This window comes from Phalacrocorax carbo, chromosome 2 (genome assembly GCF_963921805.1).
Source record: "Phalacrocorax carbo chromosome 2, bPhaCar2.1, whole genome shotgun sequence".
Classification (NCBI taxonomy): Eukaryota; Metazoa; Chordata; class Aves; order Suliformes; family Phalacrocoracidae; genus Phalacrocorax; species Phalacrocorax carbo.
This window is the reverse complement of record NC_087514.1, coordinates 51150189-51171124: the sequence shown is the minus strand read 5'-3', so window position 1 is coordinate 51171124 and position 20936 is coordinate 51150189. Positions and strand designations below refer to the sequence as shown.

Below are 20936 nucleotides of genomic sequence, written 5' to 3'. Positions count from 1 at the left end.
AAATAACAGAATGTGTGAATGCCACATGGTATTACAACTCAGCTAAAATTTTCTTGGGCTCCAGAAAGCCGACTATGGTATTTCCTTTGTCTTGACATCAGTGATGTTGTCCACACGTACCGTAATGTACGCTGCACAAATGTGAGGCAAATAAGATGATTTATTTTTATAGGTTTATTATGCATGCAGCTAATACATGCATAATACAAACATGCATATCCACACAGCATACAAGCATATATACATATTATATACTTATATCACTGTCACTGAAAAAATCAAAAATCATGAGTTGCACTAAAATGTGTCTTTATGTCTTCTAATGGTTACATACTACTTGTTATTGTAAAACATGGCTGTAAAAATTCTTTGCAGAGAAATTAAAATGTTAGATCCCACTTTCTATATACTCTTCTTTTTAAGCTACATTTGTTCCAGCATAGATTTGTTTACTTGGGATTTAATGAAGTATCTGCCCGTGTAAACTAGAATTCTTCTTGTCAACTGCAGGGTTGCTTCATCCTGTTTTCCCATTTGCTTCCTCACTTCGGTGCTCGGCATATCTTTTTTTCTTCCCCTTCATTTCCTCCTCCTGCTCACACCTGCTACCTTGCTCAATGCTACACAACATCCTCCCCTCAAAAACAAGCTCCCCACCTCACCACAACAAACTTCACAAAATGTGTTTTATACATGATACTGAAAAGGTTAAAAGAGGAAAAGCCTGTTTACTTATCAGAAATGACCTATATAGAAATTGTCCAAAGTAAGGTTGCAAAAAGGTACTGGATCCTGACCGTCATACCCTTCCCCCTTGCCCCCTGACTTTTCAGAGGGGCAGTGGCTCTTGCTATGACACCTGGGCTTGCTTTCTCCACCAACAAAAGTAGCAGCAAACTACAAAGATTGTGGCTGTTTCCCCCTTTTATCATTCTCTTTGTCAGCCTGATCAGTCCTCAATGGTAAATGTGCTGCTCTGTTGTGCACAGCCAGCGGCTCGCAATTTGCTCACTATGTTTCATGAGACAGTTGTTTGTGGCTGTTTGGAACACATTTACCTCTTTGGGGATTTATGCGCTAGTTGCAATGCCAACCTCCATAGTGATAGAGATTTCTTTCTAACTAAAATAGATAATTAGAAGCTGGTAATTATTGGTCAAGAATTATCAGAGTGAAAAAAATTAAGCTCTTCATAAATAGTTCTTGGCAATGTCATCTCTTTACATTATCTCATGCCTAACAGCACTTTACTCAGAGCACTTACAAATTTACACTACTGCTGTTGAGCCTCATAATTTTATATGGAGTAATTCCTTTTCTGAGTTAAACATGTCTGAAATCCCCCAGTTCTGACCCACTCTGTATGTGCATGTGTGCAAAATCCTAGGCAAATGTTATGGCAACTGTTTAGTCTATTTACACTGAACTGCATCAGATACTACAGATGTAAAGGAATCAGTGGAAGAAAAAACAATGTTTAGCTTGTCTGCTTAAAATAACAGGGAAAATAATAGGAGGAGCAGTGGAGTGCAGCAAATAGAACACAAACAATGGCAGACTGTCTTCCTACCCTCTCAGGTCAAATGCCAACTGTAAACTATGTGAGCAAAACAAAAGGATGCCAGAAAGCCTCCCTCTTTTCCACAGACGCCATGCACCCAGAAATAGAATTTTCTCCAAGAAAGCTGCTAAAAATGCTACATATTCCACTTAGAGGGAAAAGTAAAAGAAAGAAGGCTGCTGAAGAATTACCATGTTTGCCAGCACTTTCTAAATCCATATGAAAAGCGCCTGGATTTACAGTCTCTCCTTTCCCACTCAAAAGCAGAGAAATTGTTTTACCAACAGATTTCAGATCACACACCAAACATGTTTTCATTTGGCAATCATGGTTGTGATTATCCAAACAAAAGTACATGCTTACATCCAGGTCCAAAATAACGCCTAAACAGAGGGCCTATTTAAAAAAGCCCACAGTTTGCCTTGCTTTCTATCCACTGACATCCCCTAGCCTAAGCTTGAACCAGTGTGTAGTTTAAGCAAACACGGGCGTTGCTTGATGAAGCACGGTGACTAGAAACGTGCGGTCAGATCTGGCAGTCAGAACTCTTGAACTTTCACCCACTTAACACAAGCAAGGAATTCCACTTCTTCACATCTTTGTCCTAATCTATTCTATGGAAAAGGCTTATTGCCCTGTCCCATCACAAAGATGTTGGGAAGGTTTGATTAAAGACTGCAAAACAATTTTAAAATGGGAAGTTCTAGAAGTAATGAACCTGTAGCTACTGACAAAAGCCATCCCTGTGACATCTTTTTAATATATAACTTGTATAATAATGAATGTAAACTGTGTAGTTGTCAAAGATACTTAGGGTTACACTTCACTGGGTCATCTGCAGATTTTACTTTCCATTAGGTGGCATAATCCCTCTTGTTGAATTGATTGAAACGTATAATAAAATCTGTAAAAACAGTATATACCCTTCTAACAAAGAAGAGTAAGAGGCTTTTCAAATAGCCTCTAATCCTTCTTCCCCTGCTAAATGTCTAGTTGAGATTATATTTGATTAGGCAAAAACACACACACACACAACCTAAAAATACCTACCCTCAGTGGAGCTATTTTAGCCAAGAAAGTAATTCCGGTTGCCTTATTTAAAAGTCTAAGTTTCAGACTGGGGTTTTATAAACAAATCTTTGCCTCAGTGACCTTCCATAATGCAACTTCTCTCAGTGGATTTTAGCAACATGAACTCAGTTTACATCCCAGGATCGTGTTCAAGGGGCACAGTAATGAGATGGGACACCACCAACTTTTCTAGGCTCCCAAACTCCTAAAAAGATGGTGAGTAGCAACAGTTTCTCTCAGCTGGCTGAGCATGTATCTCTATCAGTGGTTCCTACACATTTCTGAGTGGAGTCTGGCAGATGATTTTCCACCTTCTTGTTTGTCCCGTGTCCCAGCTGCCTCCCCTTTTCTCTTTTTCCTGGTTATGATTATGAAGTCCTTCAGGTAAGAAGATACTACCTCCATCAATAACCGCAACACAGATAATTTTACGATGAGAGGAAATAACAATTCCTGAGACTGGGTGATGATGTCTGTAATGCCATTTATTGTCCCTACATTTGACCTAGGGATTATCACACTGTTTGACTTTTAATGCCTGCCTTCCCAGATTACCTTCCCTCTCTCTTACATTTAAAGTCCTTCCTTTTTTCTCTCTCTGTCTTCCTGAAGCTCTCTCAGTTTCCCTTCCCCAGAGTAGCGAAGACACTACACCTTGTTCTGCCACTGGGAAAGCAGGGCAGGAAGACATATTTTATCAGATACATGTAAAAAAGGGAGGGACCAACGTGTTCAGGAAACCAGGGGTTTTTGTTTCGTAAATGTGCTGTGTCAACAAGTCAATATTCACTGAAGTGTTTCATTTAATACATTTTTCAATCTACATATTGATGTGCACGCAGATATCTATGGGTATATATATGGGTTACGTGTTATAGATATTCACAAAAATGTGTTTGCGTGCATGTTTTCTGTATTATATACGGATGCTATGAGCCTACCTACAGACGCACATAAACTAAGGCCAATTTTAAATAGCTTGATGTCACCTCTTGAACCTCTCCCTCTAGACAGAATACGGTCTCAGAAAAAGGCCTGTGAACAATGATATAAATTAATGGGGAGGGGGGAGAGTGAAATTAGAAAGATAGCGAAGGAAAAATCCAATTAGTGGTGAGAAAGCTAACAGAATTGGAGATCAGAAATTATTTTTCCCTGTGCTTCGATTCCGAGGTCACATTCAAAACTCTCTGGAACGCTGATATTCCTTTCACTCCACCCCAACACAAAATCCCCTTGCATTTGCTTAATCGAGGCTACATCATTAGGAGCTGCACTGTTAAGTCTGGCAGCGCAGATAAGAATCTTCCACTGAACACAGATTACCACAAGCATGACCGGCAAATCTCCCTGCATGTTTTGCAAGCTCCTTCTTTATTTCACTGGGAAGATTTTATATTAAACACGTTTAAATCTGTGTCACTATGGTTATGTCATGAAGCAATATCATGCATGATTAGATACAACACAGAGAAAACAATTAAATATTTTTTAAAAGATTCTCTCTCATTCAACCTCATCCACCTTTTAGAATAAAACATAGGCAGTTAACAGCTCAGTTTAAGAAAACCCCAGTCTTTTCAGATCTGCAGGCTGAAGCTAGCTAACTGGATTTGTCCTGGTTTACTCTCTCCTCCTGTCTCTCCTCCCATTCTGACCCTTTACTAAAACTCACCGAGGGGAAAAAAAAAAAAAATCTAAGTATTTAATGAAAGAAGTGGGCTCCTATACTGAAAATGTGAGGCACTTGGGAAGTGGGAAGCAAGCAAACCACCACTTTGCCATTCCAGCATCATCCCTTACCCACAGTGTCCATACTGCCTGTCATGTTTCAGTGTCACTATACACTACAATTATGAACATGTCAAACACTGGATTAAAAGAAAACAGCAGAAATGGTGAGTTCTGTTGTTGGTAATAACCTACTTTTAAATTCCACGTTACTGACCCAGATTGAATACTGTGAAGCAGTTCAAATTATCTCCTCCCCAAAGACACAAAATATCAAAACTAAGGCTTGATCCAACAGGCAAACCGCTTTGCTCCTTTACAAAACCTGCTTGTCATTTGCATGCGTACATTTTTATGAAAAGTATATAAAATTATCATGCTCTAAATGTATTAAAACTTATTAATAAAGTACCCAGAAAAATGGGCTGTTAAATTCTGGCAGGTAACTTTCTTTTACAGTGCAGCCAAATTACTAGTGCTCCTGCAATAAATCTGCATGTTACCTCTAAAGAGAAAAATAAGCATCAAACTAAGTATTTTAAAGTTATAAAATGAAAAAAACCCAGCAAATTCTCTTCTGTTGGACATGTAATTACTGGCTTCTACACCATAATGTTTGGTCTGTGCTTTGCATGCTTTTCTATTACTGTAGCAAGAAAACCAGTATAAAGGAAGCAGGAGTATAAAATGAATGGCATCCATCTCTGTCTTGAAATGTGAAATTTGGAAAAGAGGCTAAAACAAAACGAGACAAGCCTGGCAATGTTATCTTATTAGTGGGCAAATTATGTGCTTGATAAATTTAATTGGCTGATAGAACTCTTAGTGCTATTACTGAGTGGTTACCAAATTGAAAACATTATGGGTAATCCTAGGGGAATAAGAAAATAATAGGAAACTATGAATATCAAAGAAAAAGCAGCTTTTGTTTTATTCCGATTTACAACTGTAACAGCCTTGTAAACATCAAGCCAGGCTTGGATTCAGGAATCCTGAAAGACTTGTTAAAATGCTTGTACTTTAAAGAGCAGATTCCATTACTGAATACTACAATTCCTTATTTTTTCAAATAAATGGTAGTATTTAATTGTATACAGATACACTAAGGATTTTTTTCCAGACTGCTCAAACACAACAAACAATACTATTTTATGGCCATTTGAATTATTTATGTTTGCTAATGACAAAAACTCGCCAGTTTTGATTTTGGTACCAAGGTGCTTGAGAAGTACACAGTAGTATCATTACCATAATAACTTCTGAAATTAAAACCTGTCTAAAACTCTACGGAAAGCTAACATCCAGTTCATTAACCATTCCTGTTAGTTTGTTTTCAATAATGCAAAAATGATTAGAAGTTTAATTTGCTAATCACCTGTGTTTTGACTGGCAGTGGATATATAATTCTCTGCAGAAGTCTAAACTAGCCCTTGCAGAAAATAAAATATGCTAATGCTTTATCAAGTCTAATAATATGAATAAAAAAATCAATCATGCCTAGGTTAATCATTGATGGATGCACAATTAATTTCTCCTTAACACTGTTTAATTTTAGAGGCAATGATGATCATGAGTAAGAGAAATGGCTATCTGTCTTTCAGAAGTTTTAGTGCTTTACTTACCAATCATGTGGTTTGCAACATGCACTTGGATATCCCATTCATTGTAGAAAACCATCTGACATTTGATGCACTGGTAGGTCTTCTTCTAAAGAAACAAGGGTAGATAAAATTTACTAAACATACAGTTGGAACCATTTCATTATAACTCAAAATACTGAATTCAAAGTGGTCATTTAAAGCTCTCCAGCAGTGTTTTCATTAGGGCTTAATTATTAATATTAAAAAATTAAAGCACTCTGCAGTTCTGTAGTATCTTTTATCTGAGTTTCTGGAAGCTCTGTAGAGATTGGGGTTTTCTTCAACTTCCTAACTCCACAGACAGACCCACATTACTGAAACACCAGGCAAAATGCAATGAGGACATGTGGGATGCGATCCACACAACACTGAACTCAGTGTGAATACTGTGTTTTACACCAACAGATTAGGCCCACTACAGAACTGGGGAGAAGCCAGGAACAGAACATAGAAATCAGAAATCTGCTTCTCCCTCATTCTCAACTGGGCTGCAGAATCTCCTCTGTGCCATAGGCTTTAAATGGTCCATCAGGTTGCCATCTTTCAAGGAGGGAAAAATCCCTGCTAGTCTGGACAAATGGTTACGGTATCCAGGCAGTTGCTTCAGTAACTATTGGCAAGCCTTTACTAAAACTGGGAAGGCTGGCTAGACACCAGCCGGAGAGCAATCCTTCTGGCCACATAAGACTCACTTAAAAATAATGGTGTGTACAGATCAAATTTCATTATAAACAAGGAAATGCATTACTCTGCTCTCTTTGGTGCATGGGAAAAGTTTTTAGTTTCTGTCTTGGTGTCTTTCAAGAGAGATCTCCTGTTTCACTGTTCTACAAGGTGTACACTTGTCCAAGACACTTCAGGATCCTAAGAATGTGATTTTCTTTTCTCTTAGTGTTTTTCTTGACCTGAATTGGCCAGAGATTTGATGTTGGAAAGCACTGCTTTAAAAGTGAAAACTAAGAGTATATTAAAAAGTAAAATTTTGATTTTTCATCAGAAGACTGAAAATCTGCAGTTATCCAGGCATCTAACGAGACAAGGCAGATTCATAAAAGTATTCAACTGCATAATTGTAGTACCAAGGACTCAAGTCCTAAGGTAACAGTCCGGGAGAGCTCAGCTGTTGTTTTGAAGATGCAATGAAGGCAAGGTAAGCCCTGAACTGCCACATCAAGGCAGTAACTCAAGAGACACGTATCTTTCTGTACAGCCACAGACACCTTGCCTACATCAGCAAAAATGAAGAAAAAAAGGAAAACCATACATTTTTTAAAGAATGTAAAGTTACAAAAAGCTAGCACACATGTAGTAAATTGCAGATTTCGTATATATTAGCTGGGGAGAAAGGAGGGTTCACCAGATAATGTGCATCACAAATCCAGCCTATCTTGTATATATTTAACTTCTGAAGAGTGTTGTGCTGCTGGTGTTATTGATTATATGGAAAAAAAAAAGAAAAGCTTTTTTTCCTGATTTTGAATGTTATTAAAGATTTGCTGGATTTGTTATCAGCACCTAAATTTAGATGCCTTGTCCCAGACAGATAAATGGATGTCCTGTCCATTAAGTATGCCTCAGACTTGTAGGCAGGAATATAAACACTCTTCCAACATATGTCATTTTGTGTTACCAAGTTAACTGAAAAATTAATGACTAATCAAAGTCAACTCCAAAATTAAGTGTTCCTGTGGGCTCCCCTTTACAAATGTCCCATTGCTTCTCATACACAGGCTATTTTAATTTTCTTGATGACAATAACAAAATGTATTGCATCGCTTCTTGGTGGAAACAATCATAAGCCTTTTTTGCTGTTTTTCATTTAAATCAGCTTTAGTTTTCTGAAATGTAACCAAGTTAAATCCTTATGTAGACAAACAAAATCAATAGGCACCCAGAAAAAAAAACCTGCTTTGACTTAGTTTTACAGTTAAAATTTGTAAAGCCTGCTGTTTTAAAAGATAGAACTCTTTTTCTCTTTTTTGTTGTTGTGACAATACTGGTAGCATTGGTAGAAATTCAGATTCAGCTGAAGGATGTCCTATTATATGTTGGTAAATTTAACCTTACTGCACTACATCTAGATCTATCAAAGACCTCTAAATAATGACAGTCACAATCAAAGATTTATTATGCTAAGCTCTTTACAAGATGCTTTTTGACGCTGACATATAGAACAAAAATATTGCATAAATAACAATCACTCTCCCTTTTTTTAAAACATTGTTTCCCTTTAGAACTAGTTAGAAAATATTTCTTACTCCCTGATGACTGGCACTATATATTGTTTATTAGCATACCCCTAGCATTATTCCTGATATGTGACTTTGTTCAAAAACAAAGAAACATAAACTTAATGGCTGGTCTTTTCTCTTGTTAGCACAGTAACGCAGAGTGCATGTCAAGAATTGTTGGCAAAATTATGACTGATGTACATAATGACAATACATACAAAGGTTGGGGTTTTTTTGAAGTCTAATGCCAAAAAATAAACTCATTTGACGACAACAACAACAAAAAAATGATTTACTAGCACTTACTAGCCTCTTCAAAATCATCTGACATATTTGCAGAATCACACACAGAGGTTTTCTTTTTATCATGAAGGGAAGAATGTTTTTGTGACTGCTGCTTGATCAAACGCTAGTTCTTTTTTGTTTCCAAACATATTCTAAAATGTTGACATCAACTTTTATTAGCTCAACACACACTCATCTCAAAGTGTCTAAACTTGTGCATGGTTAAGTTTTTATTTTAAAAACAAACTCAGTAGATTTCATTTACTCTTAGATTTTCAAATGATCAAACCCAGTCATTTTCACACCACATTGAACAAAAGCCACACACTTATTTCCATATGTTTTGCATTCTAAGGAAGTCCTTTTTCACTGCAAGTTACATCTCAGTCTCACAAGCTTTGTCAGAATCACAGGACTCGTAACTGCTCACAGGAGCTCTTGGGTCCTCATGTGCTTCAGGGCTGGTCCCAGTCCCCTTTTGGAGTGAGATCCAGGGGGAGACCCAGCCCCTCCTCGCTCCGCGTTCCCACAAAGGGGGAACTTGGGGGGAATAAGACAGAAATGAGCCCTGGGGTTTTGCAGCTCCATGTCCCTTGCCTGGATAGCCACGGAAGAAGCCTTGCAGCACTTGTGTAGCACAGCACAAAAGAAAAAATGGGCTGTGACTCAAGGAGGCATTTGAATCTCTCTTGCGTGTCTCCAGCCCTTTGTGATACAAGATGACCCCACAGAGAACGAAGCACAGGGCTGTGACAGCCATCCTTGCCTTGCTGCAGCTGTTCGCAGCAAGGAACCCTGGCTGAGCTCCCTGCCCCTATGCCCAAGTCACCTGTGCCTATCGAGGACCCAGCAGGACAGAGCAGGCAGCCAGGCCTTGCTGCTCCAGCTCATGGCCCAGGGCATATCAGCTACGCACAATGACAAAGGGTGGACAGCTGGGGGCACTTACACCCTAACCTGCCCCTACTGCCTTTGCCAGAGGACACCTGTCCGCCTCCTGCAAGAGACAGAAATATGACAACATTCTCATTCTCCCCTCTGAACACAAAAAACAAGCCGACGCACATTTCTTGTTACAGAGTAATTTCATATCAGCAAAGGTGGGCTGCAGAAGACCCTTACCAGCGCGTTTCCGTATGGACTTGGAAGGACCAGTACGGTGCCTGGAGAAGCCGTACTATGCTCTAAACTGGGCCTTGTTGCAAACCTTCCAAAGATTTCTCCCAGAAGAGAGTGACACATACATTATCAGATGGGATTAAGAAAGTGGTTTAACTTTTTCCTTTTATTTCTTGTATTATTGTGGCCTCGTCTTTTCATAAAAATTCTTCAATAAACAAGCCCACAATCCTTCACTACACCCCTTCCTGTCAAGAACCTAAGTGCCAATTTGTTTCCTGCATGCTGAGTGTAAATCTGAGGCCCAAGTCATTCCTGGGGCCATTAAAAATTGTTGTAGAAGAGTAACTGCTTGGGCTAGGTGTCTCACAAGCGCACCGGGCAATCTGGTTGCCTCTTGCATTCCTGTTCGTTTGCATTCCTCTTTACAGAACCAATTTAAAGCCTTCCAGCATGCAAAGCTTCTCTGTGACTATATTTAATGAGCTTTGAACTGGGCCTTCAATCCATACAGAGCATGTGCCTCTCTAACCTTTCAAGAATTATTGTCACTTAGACCTTCAATTATTGTCCTGATCAGTTGTCACTTTGCAGTTGTCAGAATTTCCCTTACATAAAGGTTCCCAAAGTGTCCATGTCATGTCAAATGAGGCTTTGCTTTATAAATGGCCCAAGAATATGGTCTTTCAATTTGTACTTCAATTCTGTGTTCAGAATTTATTTGCTTTTATAAACATAGTAAACCAACTAATAAACACTCTACTAGAGGATTTACTGTTCTATTCAGAAGTGCTTCAGAAGTAAGCAGAAGATGCTTCCTTCTATGTAGCCTTCTGTGCCCTGTGACTGTCGGAGGTACCCATACATTCTTCTCTTTCTGTTCCCTAGCCTCATTATAAAAATGAACTGCATATGCTATTTATCTGTCCATGCTCCACCTCCTTGTCATAGTAATTCAGAATTTTATCACCTGCCTATTTTGTTCTGACATTTCCTCAGTTTTGTACTATCAGGGAATTTCATCACATTGCTACTTATTCTTTCTTCCAGACTACTGATATGCTGCATAAATTCAACAAAATTGGTGCAAATAATGATTCTTAAGGCTTTCCATTATTCACACCCCTCCAACCTAACCTGCTTCAATTCATATGACTCCTATGCTTTCCATACCCAAGTTAGTGTTTCGTTTCTTTTTTAATCAAACACAATATCTATCCCTATGCCATACTGATTCACCCAACAGATTAGTCTTTTGTGCTATACCATTTCAAAAGCTTTGCTAAAATCCTGGTAAATCATGTTTATAGGCTTCTCTGTCAGCACTTGTGGCTACTCTCTCAAAATACTCTTTATTGAAAATTTTAAGCTTGATCCTCCCTTTGTGAATCTTTGCCCTCCAACCTTCATTAAATCCAAACTTTCTAGGTGTTCTTCTATCATGTCTTTGATTAGCCTTTCTCTCATGTTCCTCACTGTTTAAATCAAGCTCAAAAACCAGTGATTTCATGCATAATCCTTACATCCCCTGTTAAATGTCTGTTTAGCAGCCTTTACCCATGCTCGATACGTTTTCTTAAAAGACTGTAAATTTACCTGCTCAATGTTTCCTCTTATCTTCAGCTCCTTTCGCCATTTTGGGATGGATATTTTTCTGTGTTTGTAAGTCACTTCTTGTATACTATATTCCATTATATTACACCTAATCCATGCTTCATTCTTCTCCATGGGGAGGTTATGCCACAAACTCCAAGACAAAGCATTTTTTCAACAGTACTGGTTTCCTTAATTACATATTTCCAGATCTCCTGTAACCCCCTTTTAACTGGATGCTTGTTTTCTAATTAGGAAGTAATCAAAAATATGTCTTAAAGCTTCTAATGCATGGTGTGTACAGTCTCTTTTTTGTGTACAGGCTTGCAGGCATCCCCAATTTATTCGATACTCCTTTCAGACCTTTCTCGCATGAACCACCAAATATGGCTTTGATGCATAACTGTTAACCTAACAATAACCTCCTGTTTATGCCTAGGTATACTGCTTACCCTTGTCACACCAGTAAAGGGGACTTTCAAGGCTTTTTCCACTCAGTTTCAGCACAGACCAAGGGCACGGATCAATGACACAGCTGATACAACCTGCTGCTGCCAAAAGAGAGAGATGCCACACCTCCCCATCCTCTGATTCCCCTTTCCCAGACCTAATTCAATCATGGTTTCCCTCACATTAAATCCAGGGTGGAGCTAATTCGACCTGTTAAAATAATAGGAAGATAACCCGACAAGAGAAAGTGAATAGCTTCCAGCAAATCATATACAAAACCAAGTTAAAACTTGTACACTAACTACAGCAACTTGCCAGTGCTAACTCCTAATGCTGCCAGCTCATGTTTTACATCATTATTTTATTAAGCATTTGCAGTGTGCTTGACCCTGCATGAGGCACAAGAGCAACCACGGTCCCAGCTTTTTTGTCCATTTAGCCATTTTTCTTCATAGTTCAGATTATTTTTGACAGTACCTTAATTGAGGATTTCTTTTCTATTTTCCTGGATGCTTATTTTGTCATCCTTAAGCTCTAAAAAAACTAAGCATATGTTAGCCAGTTTCACTGCCTAGTTAGCTATTTATCTTGCTTATGGGGCACTGTCATCTCGCATTTTTTTGAACTAATTACTAACTCTTCTCATTGCTCACACAACACCCTTTAATTAGTATTTCCTGATTGCTTTTAAAAACATGTTCATAATGATTTTATAAGGATTTTTCCATTTTTCTCCTTTTGTTTAGCTGGGTCTTAAGTTTAACAAGGTCTGAGTGCACATGCCTGGAGACAGAAAATGATCAATCCCAGAAGGTAAGCAAAACAAAAAATGGAGAAAGACATTACTTTTTCTAATTTCTTTCATTATTGTTAGTTATTGCTTTGATACACAAAATGCATTGAGGCAGAAATACAAATGTTCATTCTGACAGTCCTTCCTTCTCTACTCCACTTGAAGTCTTGGTCTGCTGTTCTCTCTTTCACCTTTACATTCTGAATTCTGCATTTAACCACGTCTGTCTTCAATGGCTCCTAGTTACAAACCTTTCTTTCCCCTGGCTGATGAAGTGCAGTAGCTTGCAATTTCTCACATCCCCCCATACAGAGAGAAGCACATCTTGCAACATTTAAAAATTGCTTCTCTTCCCTTCGAGCTCTCTAATGCTTAAAATCTTTCTCCATCTTCGAAACTCTCTACCAAAATGAGATACCTGTCAGAAAAGTGACTCCAAAATCTGGCAGCACATGGCTGCATATTTATTTTCTCTCAATTACTTTGTATCAGGCTTACATAGTTTATGAGCACAAACAGCTTTAAGTACTCTGAATTTGTTTTGGGATCTGAAAAACAAATACGCTTCTTTCTGTCCTTCTATCCTAGTGGCTGACCCTGGGTGAGGCTGAGCCTCTGAGCTCTGCAAGTGTATGTGCTGAGCAGTGCTCAGGACTCCAGGGTTGACTCTGTCAGCAGCTGAACTTCCTGTCAGCATCCTCACCTCTTTCTGTCCCCTTACACTGCACTTAAAATCAAAGGCAGCTGCCAGCCTGAGACCCTCTGAAGCCAGAGAGCTGCTAACCCATTGAGAGGCATCCTATCATTCAGCATCTCAGTATCAGAGCAGCTGTGTGGGTACGGACATTAAGGAGAAACTACGACCAAGACTGCGCTGATAATTTTGCAGATGTCATGGCATCAAAGCACAAGCAGTAGAGCATGACTTGGCAGGTCTGAGATGCAAAAAGCTGATATTCTAAGTAAGCTGATAGACTTTTTTTCTTTTTAAAGTTGTTTTTTCTTCCTTTGTTTTAAAAAAGGCATACTGAGACAGTCATTCAATAAAGCCACTACTTTCTTCACCAACAATCAGCAACAGATGTAGCCCAATAAAATTAATAGTTTGTAAGTACGCACTAGAGAACACTCTTTTGTCTCTTTTCTCCACCACAAATTTTGTAAGAGCTCTCTGGATTTTAACAGAAAGGCAAAATCGGGGGCTTTTAATATACCTTATTTTGTTTGACTTAAACACTAAAACCACTTTTCTCCCACACTATGGAAAATTAATGCTGATTAATTTCACTTTCCAAAGTTGACTCAGGACCCTCCCCCTGCCCTTAACTGTCCACTTTCAACTCAACCTTTTTTCCCGCAGAATTCTGGGCTATTACTTACTGACATAATTTAATCCTACAGAATAGAACTTGTGCTCAAAAATATGCAACATTAATATTAATGTACAAACAGAAATATATTACTCATACATAATATATAAGAAATTAATTTTCACTGAAGTATCAGGAGAAGGATTAAACCCCTTAGATCCTTCTCATGCAATTAGCTCTGCACTTGGGAAAGTCAATGGGACTTCACAAATGAAGGCTTCACATCATAACACTGGCAAGACTGGGGTTTTACAAAGGCTTCCCTACACTGTGAAATATGCCACGAACAGAGTTCTACAATCATACTGCTGTAATTATAGTACTACCCTGTATGGATACTCCTAGGCCACATCAATGTTAACAAATATACTGGTAGCATCTGAGCTGGCACACAGCTGCTGACATTGCAACGATGCTTGACTGCATGCCCAGTTGGAAAAACCTCCGCTGGGGCAGCGCAGCTGCCCAAGGAAGTGGTGTACCAACAAAGCAAGCACTTCGCTGAGCCAGTCTTCAACGCTATCCACAATCATTTGTGTCTAGCCATTTTTTCCTGCGAAGACATACTTGCTTTCCTCTAAGGGAATTAAGGGAACTTCCCAGAATTCCCTCTGTCCTGTTTCATAATCTTCTACTTTCAAATTACTTCTTAAAATCTCAGCAGTTCCTCCTAGGTACATCCTGTAATAAGCTCATGTCTTTTTGCATGGGGCTTCAGTCTACCATTTCGCTATCAGAAAAAAAGAGATTGCAGAATTTGTTTCAGGAGCAGAACATCATACTTCTAGGTTTGCAGGACTTCAACCACTCAACCACCATCACACAAACTACTAGCTGTGAAGCAGGGAACATAAGAAAACTATAGGAGCTGTGGTTAAGACAGATAGTTCAGGAAAATCACCAGGTGATGCAGACATTCCCTGACTAGGCCTGTGAAAGAAGCACCGCAGCAGAACAGGATCAATTGCAAGTTGGCCACTGGCAGTGCTGGTTGCAAGGTTTTTGTATGCAGCCAGCCATGCTCCTAGAGTTTGGCACTGAACCTATTCCAGCCATCAGAGCAGAAACCAAAAAGAGGACTGTTGTAGCTGTGGAAAAACAAGTACAGAAGGAAATCTGGAAGCTTGGAGTCTCAGATCATTCTTTGTTGTTGAACCACCCCATTTCGTACTGGAAAATGTAGAGAGGAAGAGGTGGCCTTCCAGATATGAAAAGCCGTTAGGTGTGCCTTTGTGCACAGAATGCTGAATCTGGCTAATAGGTAAAAAACAGAGGAAGTCTGTCCCACACAGGATACCAAAAATGTGGAAGCATGATCTAAGGGGACAAATACTTCCTACTCTCCTACCTCCCACCTTGTTTTTGAGTACACAAGCAGCAAACAACTTTTAAATGGCCATATTTGTAAGTAGCTGTATTTTTAAGTCACTCTAGAGGCATTTCACAGGCATTACGAATAATCAGTGAATGCATGTGAGGCTTTAATCTCTAGGAATTCAGGCCTCTAGCAAAAACTGGAGGCAGGGGCTTTTTTTCCAGGTTTGCACATTATTATTGGTAGGACTGTACCGAGATGCTCAGTATCATGAGAGGTCCCACCCTTTTATTCCCTGACTTATGAAGCCATATAGCATAGCAACAAAGGTTTAACGACCATGGAAGAACAGGATAACATCAACTTACATCTGGTAGGTAGGCCCAAAGGATGGTGGAAACAACAGAATCACCGAATGGTTGAGGTTGATCTCTGGGGCTCTGCTGGACTAGGCCCCCTGCTCAAGCAAGGCCACCTAGAGCAGGACCATGTCCAGATGGCTTGTGAGTATGTCAAAGGATACACAACCTCTCTGGGTAACCTGTGCCAGTGCTTGGTCACCCTCACAGTAAAAGTGTTTCCTGATGTTCAGAAGGAACCTCCTGTGTGTCGGTTTGTGCCCACTGCCTCTTGTCCTGAAATGTCCCATGGTGAGGATGGATGTTAGCAGCAGACACATTTTTGCTGCCATATTCAGTAGAATACACTGTATAAAATAGTTCAGGTTACATTTTATACAATAATTTGTAATACAATGCAGGAAATTGAATAAATGAAAGATGGGTTTGGCAGGAGAAAAAAAGTACCTAAGGGTTTTGAACAATCAGGCGTAAGATCAATTACCAGCCACCACAGAGCTATGGGAGGTCAAAGAAGAGGACTCTTTAACAAGATGCTACATATCAGGTGGTTTGTTTATGTTCATTTTGTACAACTTTGTGAAACAAGCAGTACTGGGGCTACATTTCCATTTTAAATTAATGGTTAGCCTATTTTAATTCCCTGATGACAGAGTAACAAATTCAGGTGTTACGTTTGTTGTATGAGACAAATAACACACACATTACATATAAGAACTTTATTGAGCAGTGATAAAAAAAGCGCTTCCCAAAACATTTACAGTCACTTAAGAAGTTGGTCTGTGAGCACCACAAAGAACAGATCACGGTTTCTTATACCTTCATTTCTTGTGACTGATTGATTGGCTTTTGCACAAAAAAAAAAGGTATGAACTTCAGTTAAAGCCATCTTCCTGGTTTGGATCTCCAAAAGGCCTCTTTCCTGTCTGGATTATATCACTTGCTGGGTCTCCTCTCTTCCCAAACATTGTAAAAACTTTATAGGCTTTGAGATGCCTGTTCATCTATGAAGTTTTTCTTGAAACTGGCCAAGAATAGTACCAAAGTAAGAGGGGGAAGAGAGAGAACTTTGTAGAGGTACGCAAACCAGCAGGCAAAGAGACGTGCCATGATTTCCCAGGTCCTGTTCCTGAAGATAATCAGGCTAGAAAAATGGGATATTTCTTGTTGCTTCTACCCAGTTCTGAGGTCAGAATACAAATACTTATCACTATTCCAATTTCCCACTGGGGCTGCGCAAAAGGGAAATTGTGGCATGTTACTCTGGTCACTTGGCCAGCAGATATGTGTACAGGGAAGGCCCCATGAGGACAGTTGGCTGCACAGCTGACCTGTTAGAGTATACATCTCAGGATGTTTTGTCTCATAAAGCTTTGTTGAATCTACATTTGTCCTCTCTAGAGATGCTTAAGGTCTTCATCCACATTCCTGTGTCCCTCCCCAGTTCTGCCTTTCTTCAAGCAGGCATTCCCCCCCCACCCCTCCTGCTGCATTGTTTCATAGAAATCTTGGTTTGCTGCTCTTGAAAACTTTGGAGAACATTATCCTTTCTTCCTCTTGTGCAAAGTTTTCCATAGGTGTGAAGAAGGTGCCTCTTCAAATTCTGCATCTGAAGCCTCTGACAAATAACAAGACAGACAAACAGCATTAGATTTTAATGATCAGTGGACAGGGAACTAAGAAAACTCACTGAAATTATTGCTCTTGCTTCTGTTCAGCAGCTCCCAGACAACACATGGGCTTCCTTTCACGGCGTGTGTGAGAAGGTAGGAAGTTTGCTGCTTACTTTGGTAGGATTTACATCAACAGGATAATAAAGAAAACCATCCTTGTTAAATTCAGAGAGGACTCTGATAGCTCACTACTGAAAGTGTGAAGAGAAAGAGAAGAAAAATGCTTAAGCCTGTGCCTTGTCAGTCAGTCCATAGCAGTGGTACTACCAGAAATTAGAGCATTGCATAATGTGAAGGTGGCCTACTGTGGCAAGAAAAACAGGGTAGCCCTTCCTGAAAATGTATATGGCCACATCATAAACAATACCTTCCTGAAAACAATGTCAAAATGATGCAAGAAGACAGAAACAGTATTTTGGAGTGAGCGTATTCTGAAACTCCAGAAGCAGAAAAAATGTTTGCCACAGATTAGTTCAGCAAACTATTTCAAAGCCAAATCTTTGTGCCAGCAACTAACCTTCTTTACCTTTTTGTGTCCCCAAATCCAAAATCCAGCATGAACATCACTTGTTCTGGGCCTGGATTCACTGACAGGAAACCCAAGGTACTACTTCTTGTGTTTACATTACAAATTTATGTGCTTATTCATAAAAATCCTGTAGTCAGAATGATCAGCTTGGATTGCTGATGAGGATGATTATTTTAATTTCTTTATGTATTTCAATTAAATGCATGACTATTGATTTCAGTGCAATTTTCTCAGTTAAAAGCACAGTGATTTATGTTGCTAAAATGCTATTGCCTGCCCTGCCAAAAGCATGCATCTGGGAACATTTCTGGGTTGCTCACAGACTTTTCTCTCTTCTTTCTGCCTCTGACTGCCAGTGCATGCTGTTGAAACAAACCAGCTACTTCAAAAGGCAGCTCCTGTTTTCTGTCTTTGTGAGTCTGGCAGTGTTTTGAGAAGGGGGGAGGAATAGTAAGAGAAGAAAGGTAGATTCAGGGCCTATGAATAATAAAGAGAAAAAAATGTAATGATAAAACAGTACACCTACCTGAGCTCCATTCTTTCTCCCAGGGTGATACCATTTCTGGATTCATCTGAGGTCGGATAAGTTGAGTTTCAAGGAGTCACCAGCTATCCACAGCATCTGAATTTTGTGACCCCGTCTCCACAAGCTCACTGTCAGCCCGCGCTTTCACGGCTCCTTCCAGAATGGTGCTGTGATGTGCCCAGTGTCCTCTGCCATCCTGGCATACAGCTCTGCACAACCACAACAGGACAGAAGACCAGCCCCAGATTCACACTTATTCTGTTCTTCAGCTGGTGTGATGGTTGCTAGTTCTCTCCTTTGTCCAGCACTTTTGATACTCTCTGCTATATTGAGTTTCTGCAAGACTTTTGCAACACCTAAATAAGCATCTTTGTTCCTGCAGTAATCTGGCAGCGCACTGCTTCTTCTCTTCTCAGGACCAGAAAACCCAGAGTGTTGTTGTATTATTAATGAAGGACTGTCTCCATTGCCACAGGTAATACAGTATTCACATGAGCTTCATATTCATGGAACAAAGTGATACATAACTTAAGCTACTTACAGAAGGGATTATGCTTGCTGAGCATCTACTCTGGAAGTTACCAACAGGACCCCAAACTGAGTGCAATTGCACATATGGATACACTAGCGTAAGGTAGGTTTTAGCAGCAAACTGTTGGTGTATGCTGCAGTCCATTCCCTCCTCCCCTGCCAGATAAGCAATTAACAATATAACTATTATTGTACAGTTACGCTGGTATGATTTTGCATGTACAGAAGTTGTGAAGCTTAAGAAGTGAGGGCACACCTTCTGCTGAGACAGGAGTTCTCTCATTAGGTGCACAACAGCATATTAAGGAGGAATGAGAGAAGGAAGGCCACACAGTTTTTCTTGAACACTGCTTTTCATCTTCCAAGTGCTTTACAAGAAATGTATTGCAAGTAAGCATGGCAACGCACTTTTCAGGAACTATCAACCTGATTTTCTGAATAAGGAAAATGAAGCAGCGATGTTCAAGAAGCTTCTTCAGAGTCAACAAAGCAAACGAGTGACACAAAAAGGACTGATGTTTAGTTCCCAATTCACTATCATACCAGACTTTGTTCTCCACTTTTAAACATTAACTGTCACCAGGAAGATTATTATCCTAGCCTAACAGTGTGCTTGCAATGATTCAAGATCTTTACAAGAAATCTACAACCTGAATTTAGCATCTCATTAAGCTCAAAGAGTAAGTTACAGATTTACCAATTTTAGAGCTCTTTCAATAGAAAGCTATGCCTGTTTAAGTCTGTGTGATAGCTTACAGGTACTAGATTCAGCAGTACAATGGGCTTAATGAGCTCTGACCAGTTCCTTGAGTTATTGTAGCTGGTGACGAGGCACTGCCCATCATTTCCCATCCCAACTGAAAGGTAACTTTCGCTGAACAGGATTCAGGTCAACATCTTTCACTTTACAAGGAGGATGAGCTCAGCAGGTGGTAGCTCAGCTGGTGACATTATACCATGTTAAGGTAATTGCGCCCTACCCTGTTATTAAGTACAGGCTAAGAAGGGAAGAAGTTTTCTACTTCAACCATGAGAATACTTGGCAAAGAGGCCAGAAGTTACATTTTTTAGTGTTATCTTTTATCTTAAAAAGATATTTTCTAGTACTTTTACCGTCGTAATCTATTACTGAGTAACAAAAGGTATTCAACACTATGAATAGCCTGACAACTAGCCTCCATATTTTTCTTGCCTCAGGAATGAAATGTTCTTTATATAAAAGTTGTAATCTCAAACCACATGACTCTCAATAATGCAAATGAAACCTTCACTCCTTAATATTATGATATTTTTTTGTTCAAATTTCCCAAAATAGCATGTTTAAGTAGCCATCTTCAACATCCCATTCAATTCAAGAAACCTCCTTCCAGTGGAGCAGCAAAGTCACTGACTAGTAACAAATTTTAGAAATCCAATTTGCTTTTACTGTTTGTGTTATATGCATAGGTTTTCATTTCCCCCAGCCTGGACATCTAATATTTAGTGTTAAACTTTTGTGTATTGCCACTTTCAATTTTGATTCTCATTGCTATAATGCTTGCGTCACTACAATTTGAAACCAGTAAAATCTGTTAGAAAAATAAATTATCTTTCAGGACTTTACAAACATGCATTTATGGTTTCTAGAAGTACTAATGCTCTAGCAGAAACTTGATAGCTTTGTGCTTCCCATGAGAAAAGAATCTGAAAGTCTACGTTACTTATGTGGAGACCAGAATCATAGACACTGAAAAATCAGTTTATAAGCTCTGAATGGGGGACGGGGCAAACGGTGATCTGAAGGCAGGCAAATGTTATTCACAACTCTTACTGTAGTTTAAAAGGCTTTTTCTTCTTAAATACATTTCTAAAACAAAAACCAAAAGGAGCAAGAAGAGGAACATGATGCTGAACAGAAGACATAAGAACTCTGATTATACATGGTCCAAGTACAAGAAGATTCACTGATGACACTGAAAGTAACTGGCCTCATATCATCACAAAGGATCCCCAAATCTCTTTTTGTCTAGTTTACAAGCAAGAGAAAGACAAGTTGGTAACATCTTATCATAGTAACTGTCTTAACACATGATTCTGATTGTGTTTGAGGTAGCAAGAATTGGCATCCAACATGACCGGGAAGAGAGATTTCAAGTAGTCACTCAGCGAAAGAGGACAGA

General features: G+C 39.3%; 1 protein-coding gene across 9 annotated transcripts in view; it reads right to left on the bottom strand.

Moving 5' to 3' along the window:
• ZNF521 (zinc finger protein 521) overlaps positions 1–20936 on the bottom strand; it is a 237488-nt gene that overhangs the window by 116579 nt on the left and 99973 nt on the right. For all 9 annotated transcript variants that reach the window (XM_064442835.1, XM_064442842.1, XM_064442843.1 and 6 more), the window contains one exon: positions 5986–6070. In XM_064442835.1, coding sequence (XP_064298905.1) covers positions 5986–6070 — 85 coding nt within the window. The remainder of the gene's footprint in view (positions 1–5985; positions 6071–20936) is intronic.